Here is a 20939-nt window from a genome sequence, read left to right on the forward strand (position 1 = left end):
AGAATTGTCGCGAAGTGAAGTAATTTTGAGAGAAGAGACCACGACCTTAAGAAGCACGATTTATAGTCCCACCCTAGAGCGCAGATGGTCTCGCGACGCAGACAAGTTGTCGTCGATGTCGTGTTTCGAATACGAGCGCGGAAAAATGCATCGCGGAGGTCGTCAAGTTTTTTGTTTGAGTATTTGGAAATACAACTCGCTCGATACATGGCCCACTCCTCTTGTACATTTTTGAGGGAACCAGGAAACATGTGGATGCCCAGCAGCGTTTTTTTGTAAATACAACAAAGGTACTGATTGTAATGAAGGAAGAAGGCAGTGAGCAATAGTTGTATTTATACATTCTCAGAGCCATAAATCGGTCAACCTGAGCTTTTTGAAGTAAGAGTTCATTCCAAACCACGCTGCAGCTCCATGTAGTTGTTTTGGACGAATTGACTGCAGATCATAAACGCACTCCTTGGATTTTTGTACGTCTACGACCGACGCAAACATGCAGCTCACGAACCGTTCTTTCGGGACTGGCAGCGAATATAGCTCCACCAATCTTGCATTTCTCAGGTTTCCTAGAGTGGTCCGAATTGCGCAGAACGGCCATGACATAGTGTTGCTCGACTTTCGTCGTTCTCAAAACATGAGAGTCTTTGTGATTCAGTTGAGCGACGCCCATAACGATAGTACATCATATTTTGGGGAAGCGGACCGAGTCTTGTTGTTCGCCGATCAGCAGCGAAGGTCATCGAAAGTGACGAGCCTCTTTTTGGGAGAAGGCAGAACCATGTAGCTTGACTTTGTGCATTTTGGTAAATCACACAACAAGTGTGCGGATGAAGAGAGGAAGAAGAAGACCAGAAGGTAGACTTTATACCCGCAAGTCCAAAGCGCATGTGGTAGTATGGTTGTTGATTGGGAGAACGGAGCGGTATGTGCGGAGTCTGGTTTTTGCAGAACAGCATGGGACTTGTGTGCCATGTTTTCGATGAATTTTGAAAACCATTTGAAGATGAAAGTTGCAAGACAATTATCTTGAGCGTGAGTTTGTTGAACGCACTGCCGACACAGATCATAATATTCTGGGCTGGATGTTTTGGAAGAGAAAGGCCATTCGCCCGCTGTATGCTTGTTTGAATGAACAACAGAGTCCGTTAAGACATCCACTTGTTCTTTTTGACATTCTGCGGAGTACATAGGAGGATAGAGAGGATAGATCAGGTTGATTTAGGATGGCTTTATACCCGCGACTCCACATGACGTAGGGCGCGGTAAGTTTGACTATAGCGGTCAAAGCGGTATGTGTGGAGTCTGGCTTTCGGAGAACAACATGAATACAGGGTGTAAAGATTTTTGATAAGATTTGGAAGTTATTCGAAGATAGTATATTTGTGAAGCAGAGCAAAGGCGTTAGTGTTATTGCCTCTGCTGACACAGATCATCACGGCGTTTCCCGGTGTGTTTCTGGGGCGGAAGACTAGATTATGGACGGTGTCTAAAACGTTTTGGAAGACTAACGGACTCTATATCGTCTACCGATTGCGGGGTTGGAAAAGTTTCCAAATGTTGGGAGAAGAACGGAGAGCAACAGCTGATACCGTTTCTTGGGGCTTTTATTCTCGCAACTGTGGACCAAGACATGAGACAATCGTTATTTAGTTTTGGAGAGAACGATTATTGAGGGGGAAGTACAGAGTCCAGAGTAGTGCATCGTGTGGTTGACTCCGCTACTCTGACTGTTTTGAGGAGTCGCATGTTTGTGGTAGATAAGATATTGTTGACCGTGAGTATAACCTTTCCGAGGGACGATCGCATATGATCTTCCAAAGATAGGTATTTTTGGAAGCGAAAACCTCCATGTCGCGCCGAAATTCGGGTCGTGGAGTATCTCTGAGATAGAGAGAAGGATAGGAAGTAGAGAACCTGGACAATACAAGATGGCTTTATACTCGCGGTGCGAGACCGCAACATCCGTGCAATTCGCAGTGTTTTTCGAAAAAAAGTCCATGCTTTCGATGCCGCATGCTGCGGGACGCCAGAGTCCATGCCAAGTGCTTTCCCGTGTTTGTGGAGCAGACACGTGATGCTCATGGGAACAACATTCTAGTGCGGAGAAGAGCGGGATGTGTGTAATATTTTCGTAGTGCCGAAGCTGGTCATGCCGAAGCTGGTCATGCCGTATTTTAGATGAACTTTTGGAAAGTATAACCATAGAACGCACTCGGATGTTTTTTGACAGAACAGCACAGATCATCCCACTCATCCTTTGGGTTTTTGGAAAGATCGAAGGTAGGGCTAGGAGAGAAGGTTGGTTGAGCTACTTCGAAGAAGTGAAGTATTTATACTCCAGATAAGGTCATGCATCTGTTTTGATCCTTATTTTGAGAGAGTATAGAGAAGATAGTGTGGTATTTTGATATGTAAAGTACTTTTCGGAGAAAGCACCCATATCCAGCTTGAATTGTAGTTTAAAGACGAGAAGCGATCATCAGATTGGTCAGTAGGCCTTTTGGAATAACTGCACAATGGCAGAGAGACTTTTCGACGAAGAAGAGTCGAAGGTGTACGGCATGCCCGAGATACCGACACAGACCATCTTTGTGTTCTTGTCTGATTTTGAGAACACAGCCATGCCATGAATCTCACAATGGGTTTTTTTGGAGAGCCGCCGAGACCATGCGGCCTCTTGATTTTGATTTGAACAGATCAAGCTCAGGAATAGGGAGTGAGGGTGTACTGCGCCAAAGTGATTGAGGTATGCGTGGCGCCGACGCAGATCATTCTTGTTTGGCGTAGTCGATTTGAAGAGAACGCGGCCATGTCCGTGATGGCTATATCTTTCAGCGGAGAGGAGAAGACATGTGTGCTTCGGCCAAGAATTTTGTACAAGTTGACCTTTGGAATGGTGTAGACCGACTCCACTGCGCCGAAGTAACTGAGGTATTCGCACCCCGGGGTGGACATAAAAATTGCGTGAGTGGATTTTGGGAGAGCACAGCCATTTTTCTAATGGGTGCAGTTTTTTGGGAGAAGACAGGCAGCTATCATCTAGCATTCGGTGCTTTTGGAGAAGACAGGCAGCCATTGCGTGAACGTATGCTGTATCTTGAAAGAAGGCGATCATTCGTTGCCGGTCATGTAGTTTTGGAGAAGGCACGCAGCCATGCCACTCCGTTCATCACTTTTCGAGAGGAGAAGCGAACATCCAACTCATCTCCGGAGTTTTGGAAAGGCACACAATAAATGTGAGGATGAGGAGTAAAAGCCGGAAAGAGCCCAAGAGAAGCTTTTATACACGCTGCCTTGGACGCGTGATTGCATCGGGAGTTCAGAGAACGTTTTGGAACAGCATGAGGTTGTTTTGCCATTCTTTTGATAATTCTGGGTATGTCGAGTTTGTCGGGTTGGACGAAGCGCGACATGTCTTAGAGTCGTGTGTGTATTTGAAGAAGAAGAGAAGCCAGAAAGACCATCATAAGGCCACAACAAATTTTGAGAGGAAGAGTTGTCAAGGATGATAGAAGGAGGAGTGGTCGAGCAGCGCGAGATATTTATAAGAGCCAGAGGTCGTCCAGCAGCATGGGAAGGTTCCATAGTCGATTCTTGTCGAAGGTGGGTAGCGGAGAGTTGCATGATGCTTTTGAGTGAGGCTTTCGTAGAGCAGGACACAGCCATCAGAACTTTGCGACTGTATTTTTGGAAAGAGGAGGAGCAGATCATCCGGATGGTGTTTCAGGTCTTTGGACAATAACTCCGGAATGTGAAGGATAAGAAGTAGGTAGCGAGACGCCGAGAGGGTGGTTTTATACTCAGCCAGCGTTGTTGCACACCGGCATGAAGAAGCCGCCAAAAGCGTTTGTATGCTGAACAGTGATGTAGTATTTGACCACTCTTATCGGCGTAATGCGACGGCGAAGCAGACAGCCCATGCGTTCATTGTGTCAAACCTTTTTTCTCTCCGGCGCACACTTCTCATGCCGACTCTTGTGCCATCTTTCGGAGAAGGAGCAGCACACATGCCACCGAGCGTGCGAGTTTTTGAAAGGTGGTACCGTGGTATGGAGTATAGAAGAAGTACTCGATATCAACCGCATTTTATACTCCAGCAGCAGGCGCACAGCCACATAGGCAGAATGTTTCAGCGTTTCTGGGTTGATGGCCAGATCAGGAGTTGAGCCAGAAGAAGCAGCATCGAGGATCTTTCCTTGTATTTTGGACCGGAGCGGAGGAAGGAAAACATTGAAGATTTCTCCCAGCTTTTTGACTGCCCCCATCCTAATGTTCGTTCTGTCTTTGACAAAGACGCAGGCACAAACTCCATAATTGTGAAATTCGTCGATTTTGGTTTCCGAAATGTCTTTCCGTGGGATATAGATGGAAGGAAGAGAGGTCGAGTCGAGCCGTAGGTTTTATACGTCCAGTGTCCGTAGCATGATCGCGTTGCCGTGTCGTTTTGAGGCCGCGGCGCACAAATCCCAGAGACATTCTTACTGCACAGCAGGGTTTGGAAAAGAGGAGAAAGGCGCTCTCCATGGGAGCATACCCCAAAAGTTTCCAGAGTCCGGAAGCACATGCGAGGCGGCATGGATGTTTTCTGGCGACTCGCACATGTGATGTCATCAATTGTTTTCGAGACAGCGAAGCCGAAACCGTGGTCTAGCACGTCATTTATTTTGGCGAAGAAATTCTTGGAAGTTGGCTGAGGAGACGGTAAGGCCGTAGCTCAGGAGAGGCTTTTATATGTCGGGAGCGCGTCGTAGGTTGAGATGGCGAGGAAGCCGCGAGGTCATAGTATATTCCGGGCTGAATTTTGAGAGAAGCCAGGCGGAGACGACGACATGAGGGGTTCTGTTGGCCTTTTGTGGTATTGGCGGGCGAAGGAGGGAACATGTACGGGTCATGGGGACCTTTTGGTGACTTGCACATGATAATGGACGTGGGCTGTTTTGGAGAGAGCGACAGGCACCATTGGAAGGTAATCGTGATATTTTGGAGAATAGAGTTGGAATGTGGAAGTTTGAAAGAATAGAAGAGAAGGAGCCAAAGGGCAGATTTTATACTCAGAATCTGACTGTGCGCATCCAGCCTGCACGTGTTCAACGGCACATCCATCTACGAATGATGACCTAGCGTATTCAAACAACTCCGTACCATACCATCCTCCACCCACACCACCCAATAAGAAAGCCCACATATCACCTAATCCAACATTCTCCTCTCCACCCGCCCAATCCTAGGAGGGGTCTCATCCATCCTCGCGCCCCGCTGCTCTTCCTCTCCATAGCGCGCATTAACATTCTCCTCTTCCCTCCTCATCAACGATCTATCCCCATCGTTTTCTTGATCGCGCTGCTCTGGAGGTATGCGCCTATGCGTACGGGCCCGAATGAGCGGCGAACGCGAGCGTCTACTAGTCGTACCACTGCCGTGGTCTAGAGCGAGAGCTGTGAGAGGGCTGTCGCGGGTTGGGTGGAGGTGGCGGGCGCCGGGGAGTGGGCGGTACGATTGGGTGGGTACACGTTGAGGAAGTTCGCCGAAGAATTGGCGGGTTCCGTTTGGAACTGCCTGACGATCATGCATTCCCTGCGCTGTATGCCGCGGGATATTAGGAGTGCTCGAACGCTCCTCGTTACGGTGAGGCATCCCCATGGCTGTAAACGGAGGCTGCGCATAGTCGCGGGGCTGATTGGATCTATCATGAGGAACCGTCGTCTGCGGCAAGCTACGTCGAGATGTGTTGATAGCAGTCTCGAACTGCGTTGACCGCGGGTTATGCAAACGCTCAAATGCTGCCCTCTGCGCCTGTACTCTGCCATGATGCGCTATCAGATCCCGACTTGTTGATGGCGAGGCGTGGTCGTTTTCACCGGACCGGTGATCACCTCTTCCACCTCTGCCACCAAATTGCGAGCTCTGCATCGTGGCAGTACGTTCGGACGGGTACTGCAGAGGTCGCAGTGATTGTTGCTGAGGCTGATGAGGGAAGGGCATTCTGATACCATTTGGAATTTGAGGTGGGGGGCGTGGCTGGCTACCCTGCCCATGGCTCGAACGACGGGTTTGGAAACTTTCTGTACGGGACTGGGGAGGAAAGCGCTGATTTAGCATAGCCTGCTGGCGGAAAGCATGCTGTTGAAGAGCCTCCTCTCGAGCAGCTTGAGCTCGTAGCTGTTGCTGATAGTGCTGCGCATAGGGATCAAGTGGCGACTCGAGACCTTGTACCACCGCTGTAGTGGCGTCAATGTAGGCGCCTGTGTAGCTGTGGGGCACCGGGTGTCCAGCTTCGGTGCGATTATAAGGCATTGAAGGGAGCGGCGAGAGCCCGTGGGGACCAGAGCCAGCCCTGCTTGACGAGGAATAAGCCGAGCTACCTGAAATTGCACGCAGTTGGGCAGCGAAGGGGTTATCAGGTGAGTAGTGGCAATGGCTTTCGTTCGAGACGGCCGCTCCATCGAGCTGAACGCGGGATAAGTCACGTCCCAACGATGCCTCGCTGCTGGGGAACCTCGTACTAGAGGCAAGTGAGCCGTAATAAGAGAATTGCGCACTGGCAGCTGAAGCGTCGCTACTAAAGTGCCTTGACCTTGTGCCTGCTTGTTCTGGCTGGAACGAGCCACCGGAAGTATGGAAAATATCCGATGCAGTAGAATGGTAGTCTTCCCCATGAGTTACGGTGGAAGACCTAGCAAATTGTCTGGTTGGAGGCTCGACCGCTGGCAATGTACGGAAGACGTCTTCAAAGAATTGGTCCGGGGGGGTCTGAGCTTGACTTGCAACACGGGATCTCATGGCGGCCCCTGTAGAGGAGCTTCGCGCTGCGGAAGGCTGACGATCGCTACCTCGCCGTGGTTCACTGTGCGGTGCAATGCTCCAAAAGCGATACTTATCGCTCTCCCGGAAATGATACGTAATACTATCCGGAGTGTCATGGATGTAGCCTTCGAGATAGAGTGTAGGGTTCTGTAGGCGCGGGCTGACTGGCGACTTGGTAGGGTCCCCTGATGGCTGTTGGTATGCGGGCGAACTTAGTCTCTGCATCTGGTGTAGGGGTGACGGAGCGTGAGGCGTATCTTGAGCCATGTCGCGCATCCGATCTCCGCCGCCTCGCAATCCAGATGTGCTTTCGGTAGACCCACCAGATGGAGATAACGTGGAGTTGTTGCTGGTATCACCTATGCTGCTTGTTCCAGTTGAGCCCATTCTGGCATGTCCGATTGGTGCTCTTATTGGCGTACGAGACACTGCCACGACTGCATCCGGCGGAGATTGAGTAGTGGAAGCTCGACGGCTTCGTCCGAATCGGAATGGAAGATGCATTGTGCGTCGGGGTGGAGAGACGGGAGAGGGCAGTGACCATGTTGGCGACGCGGGAGACTGCGGTGGCTCGGTTTCTCTCTCGTGACTGGACGAAGTAGTTCCCTCGGTATCGTCACGATCTGTTGACAGCGTTGCTTCCTGACTGGAGGTATGCTCTGTCTCCTCCTCCTCTTCGACAGAAGAGAATGTTGCTTGTTGGGGCTGCAGTATGGGAATGGACCCCAGGGCAGTGATGGCATCCCGGGTTGACCTCTGAGCGCCGCGTCTGAGTATAGGTCGTCCTGGTTGTCCTGTAGGGCGAGAAGTCAGGTTTGTGGTCGCTCTGGAGGTTTGCCTGATGGCTATGCGACGAAAGGTCTCCTCGACATCGTCGGGCGTCAAGGTAAGTTCTGACGGTCTGAGACGTAACATGTTTACCAACTGGAAGTGAACGACGGGGGGTGAAGCTGAAGGGATATCGGTCCAAAACACGGGTGTGCAGATGAGAAGACGCAATAGGCGGTACGTGAAGCAATGTACCTACCTAGAGCCATGGTGATTTCCGATTCTATCTCTTGCTCTCTTGCTGTTATCTAGGAAGCGCCGTTGCAGTAGCAGTGGTGGTGACGGCGCGCATAGCAGCGCCTTCCCGTCCGACATGATGGACGTCAATGCACCTTACGCGTTGACTGCCGTGAAGATGCATCGCTACCGGACTTGATACTGGTGATGTAAGTGCCCAGGTGAGCCACGAGGTGAACGTCATGTGGTGCATGAGGTACTAGAGTGAGGTATCGCTGCATGCGTTACTACGCGTACTTACTGCCTCCCAAAGAACGCGTTCTATAGTGAGGGTGTCGTGATGTCGTGGTGGTGGTGTAGTGCATCGCGTCGACTCGAGTGTCCGTGTCGGTGGGTCGGCGTTCGTCAGCGAGTCGCCGAGCATGGCATCACCAACGGTGGCAGCGGAGCACCACGACGGGCGCCCTGTATCGCATCCTCACCGCGAGGCCTTCGTCGTTATCTGCCCACTGCCCTGGCCGCTGGGCCCCTGCCATGCCTCCGCTGCACTCTCGTATTCCGCACGCTAAAAGAGGCTACTTTGACGCGCCGCGGGTGGTGCCTGAGCTACTGCTGCGACCTCACTCGCTCTTCTCGTTTACCGCCGTTGCCAGACAAGGCGCTGCCCCGTGGCCGCCACGATGAATGGCGACCTGAGTCTGTCGCAGACGCTCGGCGGACTGCGCATCGCCAACCCGGACGAGGACGACTCGCCGCCGCCCACGCAGCACCAAGACGCGCCCGACCACGACCATGCCGTCGCCCAACACCCGCCCCAGGACCCCACGTACGCCCACTCGTACATAGAAGAGGAGCCCCCGAACTCCTCGCTCCAGCCCACCGCCAATGCCTACCAGAGCTCGCCCTCGGGCTCCCCGGCCGCCTTCCCCTCGCCCCTGGCCGAGACGTCGTCGACGCACTCGCACTCGCCGCGCCTCTCCCACCGCCAGTCGATGCCCCTGCAGCACCAGGCCCAGCACCAGCAGCCTGCGTATCCCCCGTATGCCGCGGGCCCACTGCTCCAGCAGCAGCGCAGCGCCGCCCCGACGTCGCAGCCCATGCGAGAGCGCCCCGTCTCCACCAGCATGTACCAGCACCCCAACCTCTCCACCTCGTCCACCACCGCCCCGGGCACCTACCGATACAACGACGACGCAATGGCTGGCGACATCCGGCGGACGGCGAGCTCGCGGGTTGCGCCCGGCGCCATGCCCGTCAGAGAGGCCAGCAGGAGAGACCCGTACCGCCAGTCCGCCCAGATGTCCGCCATGAACGGCCCCATGCCGCCCCGGAGAAGCTCGCGGCGGATACCCATGGATCCCGGAGTCTCACAATTATCGAGCTCACCCTACAGCGTGGAAGGCGGGCCGCTATCGAGCAGCGAGGAGTGGAAGGAGAAGGGCGCGGCTGTAAGCACCCGCCAGGACCTTGACCAGAACGGACGGCCGATAACGCGTGTCGTGAAGAAGGGCGTCAAGGACTTCAATTTCGGCAGGACACTGGGCGAGGGCTCCTACAGCACAGTACTGGCCGCCACGGACCGCCAGACATTGCGCGAGTACGCGATCAAGGTGCTCGACAAGCGCCACATCATCAAGGAGAAGAAGGTCAAATACGTGAACATCGAAAAAGACACGCTCAACCGACTGACGGAGCATCCCGGCATAGTCCGACTCTACTACACCTTCCAGGACGAGCGATCGCTATACTTTGTGCTGGATCTGGCAGCGGGCGGAGAGCTGCTGGGCTTCCTCAAGAAGATGGGCACATTCGACGTTGAGTGCACACGGTTCTACGGCGCGCAAATACTCGACTCCATCGACTACATGCACAACAAGGGCGTCATACATCGCGACTTAAAACCGGAGAATGTCCTGCTGGACGATGCGATGCACGTCAAGATTACTGATTTTGGAACAGCAAAGATACTCGAACAAAAACACAACGGCGTTAGCTCAACAACCGGCGATCCGCTGGAAAGCGTGCAGATGGACCGCGCGCAGTCCTTCGTCGGAACAGCCGAATACGTTTCGCCCGAACTTCTCACAGACAAGAATGCGTGCAAAGCCAGCGACCTGTGGGCCTTTGGATGCATCATCTACCAATTACTCGCCGGACGACCACCATTCAAGGCCGCGAACGAGTACATGACCTTCCAAAAGATTGTTGGTCTAGAATACACATTTCCGGATGGCTTCCCTCCGCTGGCAAAGGACCTGGTGGAGCGACTGTTGGTGCTGGATCCGTTGACGCGGTTACCCATGGAGCACATAAAGAACCACCCCTTCTTTGAAGGAATACAATGGGGCAAGGGCCTGTGGAAACAGAAAGCCCCGCGGTTGAAGGCCTACAGTCCGCCGGCACAGGAGCCCATCAAGCTAAATGGTAGGAACCCTTCTACGCCTCAGGAAACGCCAATAACACGTCCAGGCCCATCAACGCCATCAGTAGCGGCATCTACCCAAACCCAGGCACGACCGAAGCCGCGCCTCATCACCGAACTACCCCCTCCCTCCCAGCTAGACATCGATTGGTCACCGGTCCTCACGAAGCGAGACGAGCGGATACTGAAGCTGGGAAACATGTTTGTGACGCAACACCCAGCTGGTCATGTTGTAGGAGGAAAGGAAGAGCCTGTGGAGCAACCCAAGAAGTTCTCGCGCTTCTTCGGCGGCAACACGGTCAAGAAGCGCCAACGGCTCGTCATGATAACGTCGAATGCACGCGTACTGATGTGCGCAGCAGGCACGAATGACAAGAAGCTGAAGGAAGAGGTATCGCTGCTCTCCGCAGGCTGCGCATGGAGATCATTCCAAGACTCCAAAGGCCTCACTGCCTGGCTCGTAGAAACAGTACGCAACCCCACTCCCATCCCAACCCAACACCCACTAACACCCCTCCCAGAAAGAGAAGCAATACGTCTTCGAAGACCCCAAGAGTACGACGAGCGACCCCGACGGCAGCAAGTACTCGAGCCAAGAATGGCTCGACAGCATCGAACAAGCACGCGACTACGCGTTCGCCCAAACCATGACCAACTCTTACTCAGCCGACGTAGGTCTGAACGAGCTCGTTTCAAACCACACCACCCCGACCAGTACGTTGGGAGGAGACTCCGCCCTCGAGGGCGTCAACATACCCGCCTCGCGGCATGGCGGCGGCCACCTCCGCAAAGATAACGCCGAGACTGACTCGATCAAGGGCAGGAAGCGCTTTAGCAAACGTCATTCCAAGAACGGTTTGGCAAACTTTTGAGAGGATACACATGTTGAGTACATTACAAGTACTATGCATACTTCTCAAAGAATACCAAAACCCCGCGATATCATCTTGTCGTACTATCATCCCCGCTCGATTGCTATCTTCTGCGACCGAAGTGCTGCTTATCTATCCAGCGAACGGCGTTTCGGGTGTCTTGCTTTCCTTGTGTTCAATTACCCAGTCCAAATACCAGTCCTCAAATCTCCTTTGTTACTCGAGAAACTCATCAGGTACGGCATCATCCTACAGAAGATCTATCACCGTCGACATTCGTTGGGCTCAGACTATATTGGCATTTAGCAGCTTCGGCTTGGCGCCGGTCCCGTACATCTGGAAATAGCCAACTGGGCGGTATCTTCTCCGTCTACACCCCAATTGTTCGTTTTACTACTCTTCTTCTTATTCAGTGTATAGGGCTCGTTCTTTGAACTTGGGAGACTGACGCGTTAGATTGGGCATAGTTGTTTGTCGGCGTCGCAAACTTTTCTCGTGTGTCTGTATTTATTGATCGTTTGAGGGAAGAGGAGGGAAGAAGGAGAGTAGGGGGGGAAAGCTGTGGAAGCGGAGGAGAACGGAGAACTAGATTGGGCCATTTACTTTGGCGTGGAAGGGGTTATACAAAGTGGCTTTTTAATGCATGAGTTGCTGGTTTGTTTGACCAGTTGTCTTTGCATCGGTTCTGATGTTGTTTGTGTGAAAGTGATTAGAGCCTTCGCAAGTACAATGTGCTGGTTGTGAAGTATTCGTCTCAATATATACGTTTCGATGCTAATCCTCCCCCCTGATAAGATACACTCATAAATATAAACGCAGAAAAGAACCATGCATGCCTCGCACATCATCATCATCAACCAGCCAACCGGCGGCGTGTTATCAGTGACAGTAAAAAAAAGAGAAATCGCTAATGCAAATGCTAATGCAACCCTTCCATTCCTCCCTTCCCTTCCCTTCCCTTCCCGCCGGAATGCCCCCTGGGAGGTTACATATAGGCGTAAAACCAATATCATCATCATCTTCCCTTCCCTATGACCATCCCACACACATATACATCTACCACCCATCCCCAAAAATCTCCTTCGGACTCTGCACAAGCTCCTCTTCAACCCTCGGTCTCCTACTCCCATACTTCCTCCCCTCTTTCTTCTCCATCTTCCTTTCCTTCCGCGTCGTCAAATGCGGCGTCACGGGCGTGATGGGTGTAAACGGCATATACGGGCTGTACGGCGTGAACGGGACACCTGTTTTCGGGGTGCCGAGAGCGAGGGCCTCGACGCGCCGGTCTAGGACCGTGGTTTGGATGCCGGGGCTTGCGAGCGGGGAGGCGAAGGAGCGGAGGGGGAGGGATGCGGTTTGCGAGGTGAGGGGTTTGGGGGGGTGTTGGCGGGGTGAGGGCTGGGATGTTGATGTTGGTGGTGGGCCGAGACCGAGGCGTTGGGGTGCGGGACGGGGAAGGGGTTGTACGCTGTCTAGGGCTTCTTCTGTGTATTGCTCTGGCGATGTTGGCGAGTTCGTCTGTGTCGGTGGCGAAGGAGGGACACCGGGGTTTGCGTAGAAGCGCGGGGACAGCGGCGTTCGTGCTTCGTCGTCGGAGTCTGCGCCTGGGTACTTTGCGATCGGGCCTGAGATGCGCAGGTTCTTCAAGTTGAAGCGCGCGTTTTTGCTGCCGGTGGAGTTGGTGTTGGAGTTTTGGGAGCGCTTGGAGAGGATGCTGCGGGGGCTTGGGGGTGGGTGCGCGTCGGCGCGGAGGTGGCTGCTGTGGGTAGGGGCAGCGGGTTGCTGCACGCTGTAGTTTGGTGGGTAGATGGCTTTTACGGGCGAGATTGGGGTTTCGGCATGGGATTCTGGGCGCGCGATGCTGATATTTGAGGGGCGTCGTCGCTCGGTGGGTCGCGGGATGGGCTCTGTTTCTTCTACACTGACTTTGGAGGAGTGCTTGCGCTCGTCGAAATCCATGACGGCGGCGTAGAGACGTTCCATGTCTGCTTGATCCTGACCCCGGTGGGCATCGACGACCTTTTGGTCGAACGAGCTCGGCGATTGAACAACAGGACTCTGTGGGTTGCTAACAGCAGAGTCGTTCCTGTTCCTCTTGAACTTCCCGAAAAACGAGCGCGCAGATAGCGGTGGTGATGTGAGTCCAGCTGTGCGAAGAGCCGGTAGAGTCGGTTTGTCCTGGAGTTCCAGCTCCAATTGCTTGGGCGGGTCGAGAGCCTTTCGTCTCATCTTTCTACCAACAGTGAGGAGAAGAACCCCCCAGATAAGTACTGTAAAGACGTAGCCGCCAACAACACCGCAAATCTCGTACGGCAGCACGTTCTTGTCTCGGACAGCCTGATATGAAGCAGGAGGCCCCTCGTCAGCCGCCGGCGTGGGGTCGCGATAGTTATCGAGAAAGTCGTAAGGCGCAGCAGAAACACGCGTTGCAACAAGAAGCAGTGAGATGAGTGCCGGAGGAAGCGCTCCGACGAGCATCGTAATCCGCGCCCTCAGGTCGAGGGGGGACTGGAATTATATAACAAAGAAAGAGGAATAAATGTGACAATCAGAGTGGGTGGTCTAACTTTCGAGCTGCTTGCTGCTTCGTCAAGGTCGTCCAGGGTGCAATGTCGATCTAGGGCCGCAATTGCACATGAATGAGTGCCCGCTATCCCGACTGAGAGGAACCGGGTGAAATGCAGAGTGTAACAGCAGGCGACATGGTGATATGAAGAGGGATGGGCAGCGGGTAAGTACTTTGATCGGCGGTCTGCAAGTGGTCGGATGCAAGGAAAGAGCGACTGGGTGTGATGGCTTGGGAAGGTGCATGCGCGGTCTGATTGGCCGGCCTAGTTCTTGAGCTACATTGGGGCGTCCAGTGGATGCTGTCTCTCAGCCGCTGAGGCGGGGTCGTTTCGTTCAAGCTAGAGCGAGATGGGATGTGCCGATGATAAATCTCGACATTCGAGGCTTGAGCTATAAGCATCGAGTCTATGCGGTGATACGCGCAACTGTTGTGCAGTGTAGTGGACGTCGTTGTGGTGAAGAAAACCTCGAGAAACATGTTTACCCGTGCCGCAACGCTCGAGCGCACAGTACTCGAGACTACCAACACCAACCTCCCGGACATGCGCGATCGCCTGCCAGCTCGGGGCACAGTCAACGGGAGACGGTCCGCATGCATGAAAGGCGTCCCCTGCAAGACCAAGAAATGCGCACCCGTTCTGCGTTTCCTATTGGCGATGGAGGACTACCTAGGGCTATTCTAATGCCATGTCCCCACTTATGTCTTGAAGCTTCCTATTGGCTACAAACCGCAGGAGAGCAAGCCCTTTACTGAAGTGCTATGCGCAGGAATCAACACCGAGTACTCGATACTGGAGTACAATTAATGCAGCAGACTAATAGACCAGCTGTGACCTCCACCGTCCTCCCTCCGTCTCCCCCACCCACCCACGACGGTCCGCATGCATGAAAGGCAGCCCCTGCACGCCAGAAAATGCGCACTCAATCCGCTATTCCCATTGGCCACGAAAATCTATTCTAAGCGCCCGACTATACCTACACATGCGAATCAGCGCACAGTCACCCCATCAGACTAGTAATCACGAGCCATCACGGAGCCACTATATTGGCGACATCCAGGATCAGACATCTCCTTCGCAGTCCGACTCGTCACCTGAAGTGAATAATTCTACGCGGCCTCGTGGCTTAATGCCCGTGATGGGCGAATGCAACGAAAGTCACAGACTAGGCTTGCAGCAAGGACCGATTAAAACGCCCGCATCACCCCCCGATGCTGTGACAGCCGTTCGCATTGGCCGTACACCTCTTTCGTTCACGATTCATGCAACACTTTCGGCACTTTAGTATGCCTTACTATGCTTACGAACGGACGCTGGTGGAGAGATAACGTGGCTTCATTATAGCCTCGACTGACTGCGAGTCGTCATCACTATCACTACCTAAGGAAGCATCGTACCGATGCTGGATTAGCGAATGGCTAACAAACATATCTGCCGAGGAGAGGCTATGGGAGCTTACCCTGCCAGAACCGAGCACCGAGGTGGTGTGAAATACGCAATTTGAGGCGGGAGGCATCACTTGCCTTCTGCCTTGGCTATGAGCTTTGCGTCCAGACCGGTAGGCTCCCAGAGACTCTTGTCTTTCTTGTTTTGCACCCACAGGATATCGCCCTTGAGATACGCCACTGCGCCTCCGCGTCCCGTCGCGCTTGCTGTGACACGGAACAGCGGTAGACCGGTCTGGTCGTGCGCTTCGCGGAGAGGAAGGAGAAGGAGGTTCTCTTCGGCGCAGAATTCCTCTACAATATCCTTGAAAGTCGGTTCGTCGACTTGCGGTGTGGGACGGGATGCTTGTTGGTTGACCGATTTGGAGAACTGAGACACCTCTGGAGAGGCTCCTGTACTTTCCACCTGGGGCGCGGGCAAATCTGTCAGTCTCGCATCTCCAAGATCCAATGCTGTGTTGATGAGTGAGTATGCCTCGTTCCACGACGAGGCGACTGAAGGCAGATTGTTGATGTCGTCCTGCAAGATCTCAGTCCTCCACCAGGTAAGCCACGTCTGGACTTCCTCAAAGACCACCTCTGGGCTCGTGAGCCATTGGTGGATAATCTCGAGGAACTTGGGGAAGAATTGTGCTTTCAGTAACTCTCCAATGACCTCATTCGATATCAGTCCCTTCCAGGCGAACACAGCCTCGAGTGGCGCGAGATCTTGTTCAGCGGGGTTAATCTCAAAGCTGTCTCGCAGGAAGGCCGACAAACGAGGTACCAGATGGGAAGTGAGTAGATGATCAAACTCTGCCTTTCCAAAGACCCTTCTCCATTGTTCCATACCTGGTAGTGGACCTTTGGAAAGATCGATAGACTGCAATGCATGCCGGATCTTGCGCTTGATCTCGGCGACCAGGCCCAATCCCTTGGGGTCTAAGTCAGCTGGTCTCAGGAAGGGCAGCCACTCGACAACCCATGTGTGTGGGCTCTTCTTGAACTTTCGCGGGTTCCACTCGTGGACAGAAGTGGAGAGTTTTGTAGTCACCTGTTCAAGCACTCTTTTCGCGATGAATGGTGGGAGAACTGGCTTCCAAACTTCTAGCAGGTGCACCATGGACTGTGGATTCTTGACGTCCCATTGTGTAATCGCTGAGCTTACTCTTGGCAGCCAGTATTTGAGCATCATGGACTCATATGACGATGTGGTGCCGCGTTTTATCGTGTCTTCTTCGTCGGTTGCGGTGCGACTAACCAGTGTTTCAGAGGGGTGGGTGTAGGCCTGGGACGCTACCCTCCTACTCCGGGGCTGTATGATATTCGCCATTTCAGAAAAGGCTGCCGCCACGCCTTCCAACGCACCCTCGAGCGGCTCCCAGGAAGCCACCGCTTTGGAGAAGTGAGGATGTATAACGGCGATAGATTCACGGTGCAGTGGCTTAGACGGATACGCCGCGCGCAGGCTCTTGAGGCCTTCGCAGACAACATCGAAAGTACCTGTACGCAGTGACTCTATCCGTGCTTGTAGGTCCTCCAGCTCGTCCATCTGCTTTTCGAGCGCCTCCAGTTCCTTTTGTAGTGCGTATTCCTGAGGAGGAATGGCTTGCGACTCTACTTGCAGCTGTTCGAATGCCTCGGAGAAGCTGTTCAGATCTCTCCGTACGCGCGCTTGTAGGGAGTTTTCGAATGGGACAATATCAGGACCGCGAAGTGACACGCCTGAGGTAGGGGTCGATGCGCCAGTTGTCGCGTCGATGATGGATTGTAGCGCAAGCGGCACATGCATGCCAGCTTGCTCGAGTTCGAAAACCGTCTTCTTCGGTCGTGGCACTGAGGATCGTGTCTCACCCCGAGCCTTGGCCTTCCTCTTTTTCTTCTCCTCGCGCTCCTCTTCCGACGTGTCGACATACTTCTCACCATTTTCTTCGGCCTTGCGCCGCTCCTCGCGCCGTTGCTGTTCGCTCTTTTCTGCGACGCTACCGATACCGCCCTTGGTGCCTCGATTCACCACCTGGATAGGCTCTGAGATACCAGCGCCTTCTTTTCCCAGACCACCCTCGCCCTTGTATCCCATCTTCGCCAGCATCTTGGCACCGAAGCCAGACTTGAGCGCGGAGCCATCTTCGGCCTTTGCCCGCTTGTTGGGTTGCTGGCGAAAGCTGTGCTTGCGCTTGCCACCTTCGTCCATGGTGGAGGTGTTCGTATGGGGAAATATTCGAATACGAGGGTGATATTGGCAGCCAGCAGCTGTTCGGCGCGCGCGATGAGTCTGGTCGTGGTTCAATGTGGCAGTAGGTGTCGCAATATACGGGAGCGAATCAGGCAGACATGCGCGCCACGTGATTTGTCGTGGATGGACCGTGGGCGAGGCGGGAGTGTTGTCGCAAAATGATGTTCAGTCGCGAGTTCTGGGTGACAGCGCCAAGAACCGTTAGGTCTGGGTCGCTCCTGCCGTAACGTGCTGGGTGCTATTCTTGGAAAGGATCGGGGTCGATCACCCTCCACCCATGTCCGGTTCGGTGCAACAATCACACCAAAAGTCTCCTTTACCAGAGTCGCACCGCAGTCAAGTAGAGACTCTCTCACCTCTGCGGCGACCCTCTACTGCCTGTCTTTGTGATGACTTCCCCCAAGACTGACCGCGACCTCCGTCATCCGGTGCCCGATCTCCAGTCGCTGCAAGGGGCATATGTCGGCAACATCGAACGCCTGGAAGAACATGCCGAACGCATGAGCGAGTCCGGCTCAGACCTGCAAGAGGAGATTCGGAAGACATACTCGGAACTAAAGCTGACTGACAGTCGGCGGTCTTCACTACAGACGACCGACCTCGAGCCTACGAGACAGGCCAGCACCCGAAGCCGCGGAGTTTCGATAGGCTCCCACACCAATTCAATCGTAGACCTGAACGGAAATGCACGATGGGGCGGATACTCTCCGGGCGGTTACATAACCTCTCCTGCAGGGTCGCTGCGCTCAGGGACAGGCAACTGGTCCAAACCCTCGACTTCGGTCCAGCGCCAACGCTCGGAATCAAAGGCATCGCGTCTCGGACAGATTGTACACCCGGAGGAAGTCGAAGAGGAACACAATGAAGAGCGCGACTCTGCTTCGCCGCCCCAACGGAAGGTCTCGTCCTTTACACGCATATTCGATGAAGTTGCGAACGGCCTGCCAGAAGAGCTGCGTAACAGTATCCATATAGGCACCCCACCTAGACGCCCGGAGCCAGATGAGGAGTTGCAGAACCAATATGCAGACTACCGCGATTTCGTAGACCGACCGCCGACAGCAGCATCGACCGACACCACACACCAAGCACGTACACTATGGCATGACTTCGATGGTGTCCACTGCCCAGATACTGTCGAGGAGGAACCCGAGCCGTCCCACCACAGCCACAGCCGACATTCCTCGAACCATTCCTACATGATGAAATCCAATCCGAGCGTTCACTCAATAGGCGCACCGCCGCCGGACGATAGCATGGTCTTCTACCCGGCCCCCGTACCGAAGATGCTGAACCTACCCAAGCGCCTGTCACAATTGCCTAATATGAGTCAGCAAGCCAATCGTCGGTCACGATTGTTGGATTCCATGCAAAACGAGCACAGGAAATCCATGCCATTGCTTGGTGATAATCTGGCAGACCCGAAGCCTAACAACAGGAAGAGCCGGCAGAGTCTCATGGCGCTCCCACCGCAATTACGGGCAAGCGCCTACTTTGACAACCGAGCTGCCCCCACTCAGGAGTTTGCGGTCAAGGGAGAGTCTGCGGAGGATACGCTCGAAAGCATCCTGGACGCTTCTGCACATGCTCCTGTGTCTGCATTCACTGATCATCCATTTGCTGGACATGTCGGCGACGAGGTGTACGGTGCGGAACGCAAGCGCAGGAGTTCCAAACTACCGGAGATGCCACCGACACTGGCAGAGACGCGAAGACGCAGCTCTTTCAACATACTGGATACTGACCACAACGCAAAGGGCGAGCGCCTGAAGAAGTTGAAGAAACGAAACAGCTCGGCTGACATGAATTTATTACTCGTCAAAGCAAGCGAAAGCCGGATGAGCCTCGGTGACCAGTTAGAGGAGCGTGATGAGGACGCACGAGGACCGGATGGACGTGATCCCGATGCTATTCGACCTTCGTTTGAAGAACATACAGAAGACCATTATGAAGAAGGAGAGGAAGAAGAATCGAGCGAAGAGGAAGGGGAGCCAGAACCACAATACGGCGCGCCGACTACTCTTCTCGCTGAGCTTCAGCTGCGCAAGGCGAAACAGCAAGGTCGAAAGATGAACTACGTGACACTGATGGAGCAGGGGTTGATTGACGGCAGACAAACCCTGCTCCAAATGAACGACGTGGCCGAAGCCGAGAAGCAACGACGAATCCGTAAAAAAGTAAACCTTGCGTGGGAAGCTCCGCCGGAAGAAGACTCGGATGACGATGTACCACTTGGTGTTCTCTACAGACCTCAACAGCAACAGCAAATGCGTCAAAAGAGCATGGGTCTTATCGAGCAGCGAGAGTTGGAGGACCGCGAACCCCTCAGCAGCCGTCGCACCAGGCTACTCGGCATTGACCCGAATCAACGACGCACACAGTACCTTGGAGCCTCGTCAAGCCAGCTCAACCTTCCTACCATCACAACCCCTGAACCGGACTCGGATGAGGAGCCTGGCGAGACGCTGGCTGACCGTATGCGCCGCATCAAGGAGAAGCAACAGCGTGAATCTGCACTTGGCGATGTGCGCAAGAGCACAGTCAGCGATGACTTCGCCTCCGAGATGATGAGCAAGTTCGGTGTTCCAGAAGGCCAGGAGCAATCCAAAGACACTCCTCCAGCACCCCCTCCCGCTGCCGACGATGAAGAGGAAGAGGAGACCCTCGGCCAACGTCGCGCCCGCCTGCAAGCCGAAGCCGCCTTACGAGGCGAACAAGCCCCCCAGTCCGGCCACCGACCCAATCTCCGTTCCTCCAGCAGTCTCGCGGACATCCTCTCCGCCAATCCTATCGACCCGCACAACCAAGCGCGCAAAGTCTCCAACGAAGCCCTTGTCTCGCACCTCCCCCAAGGCAGCCTCCTCCATCAAAACGAGCTAGACCAAGGGCGCAAAAAGCAGCAACGTCTCACTGCAACCATGCGCGCCACATCCTACGGCTCCATGGACCCACTTCTGAAGAACATGACCAACAACCAAAAAGACGACGACGACATCCCGCTCGGCCAGAAAATCCAAGCCTACAAGAACGCTCAGAACCCCATGATGATGGCCAACCAGCAAAGAATGAGCGCCATGCCGCCCCAGCAAGGTATGATGGGCATGCAAATGCCAGGCATGATGAACGGCATGGGACAGCATCAGTCCATGATGGGTATGCCCATGCAGATGGGCATGCAGCAGCCAGGCATGATGCAACAGGGTGGCATGATGGGTATGGGATCGCAGATGAATGGCATGGGCATGCAGATGAACGGAATGGGTATGCAGATGCCGATGCAGATGGGTGGGATGCAGATGAACGGTATGCAAATGGGGGGCATGCAGATGGGCGGGATGGGAATGAATGGTATGCAGATGCCGATGGGTATGAATGGGATGATGCATGGGGGGATGATGGAGCCGCCCATGGATCCGAGGCAGAGGGATCAGATTGATCGGTGGATGCAGGGGGTTAGGCATTAGTTTTGTCTTTGTGCGTAGTGGGCGTGTGCACCTTGAGTATGTTGTAGTGTGGCGTGTTTCGGTGGTATCTGGCATCTGGTATTTCTTTGGGATCGCATTGTACAGCGTTAGAAGGGTTCGTTAGCAATTTCTGCATTATCAGCGT

At 53.9% G+C, this 20939-nt stretch overlaps 4 protein-coding genes across 4 annotated transcripts; 2 read left to right on the top strand and 2 right to left on the bottom strand.

Moving 5' to 3' along the window:
* Positions 1 to 8489: 8489 nt before the first annotated feature.
* J4E86_007145 (uncharacterized protein) lies at positions 8490 to 11103 on the top strand (the record flags this gene model as incomplete). The annotated part of the gene is made up of 3 exons (XM_051447667.1): positions 8490 to 10233; positions 10279 to 10700; positions 10753 to 11103. The coding sequence occupies 3 exons, from the start codon at positions 8490 to 8492 to the stop codon at positions 11101 to 11103; spliced, it is 2517 nt and encodes an 838-aa protein (XP_051301265.1).
* Positions 11104 to 12159: 1056 nt separating this feature from the next.
* J4E86_007146 (uncharacterized protein) lies at positions 12160 to 13581 on the bottom strand (the record flags this gene model as incomplete). The annotated part of the gene is made up of 1 exon (XM_051447668.1): positions 12160 to 13581. The coding sequence occupies one exon, from the start codon at positions 13579 to 13581 to the stop codon at positions 12160 to 12162; it is 1422 nt and encodes a 473-aa protein (XP_051301266.1).
* Positions 13582 to 15185: 1604 nt separating this feature from the next.
* J4E86_007147 (uncharacterized protein) lies at positions 15186 to 17288 on the bottom strand (the record flags this gene model as incomplete). The annotated part of the gene is made up of 1 exon (XM_051447669.1): positions 15186 to 17288. One exon carries the CDS (start codon positions 17286 to 17288, stop codon positions 15186 to 15188), a length of 2103 nt encoding a protein of 700 aa, XP_051301267.1.
* Positions 17289 to 17719: 431 nt separating this feature from the next.
* Positions 17720 to 20794, top strand: J4E86_007148 (uncharacterized protein; the record flags this gene model as incomplete). The annotated part of the gene is made up of 2 exons (XM_051447670.1): positions 17720 to 17900; positions 18003 to 20794. 2 exons carry the CDS (start codon positions 17720 to 17722, stop codon positions 20792 to 20794), a joined length of 2973 nt encoding a protein of 990 aa, XP_051301268.1.
* Positions 20795 to 20939: the final 145 nt, after the last annotated feature.

This window comes from Alternaria arbusti (genome assembly GCF_024043155.1).
Source record: "Alternaria arbusti strain BMP 1465 chromosome Unknown scaffold_9, whole genome shotgun sequence".
In the NCBI taxonomy this organism is placed as follows: Eukaryota; Fungi; Ascomycota; class Dothideomycetes; order Pleosporales; family Pleosporaceae; genus Alternaria; species Alternaria arbusti.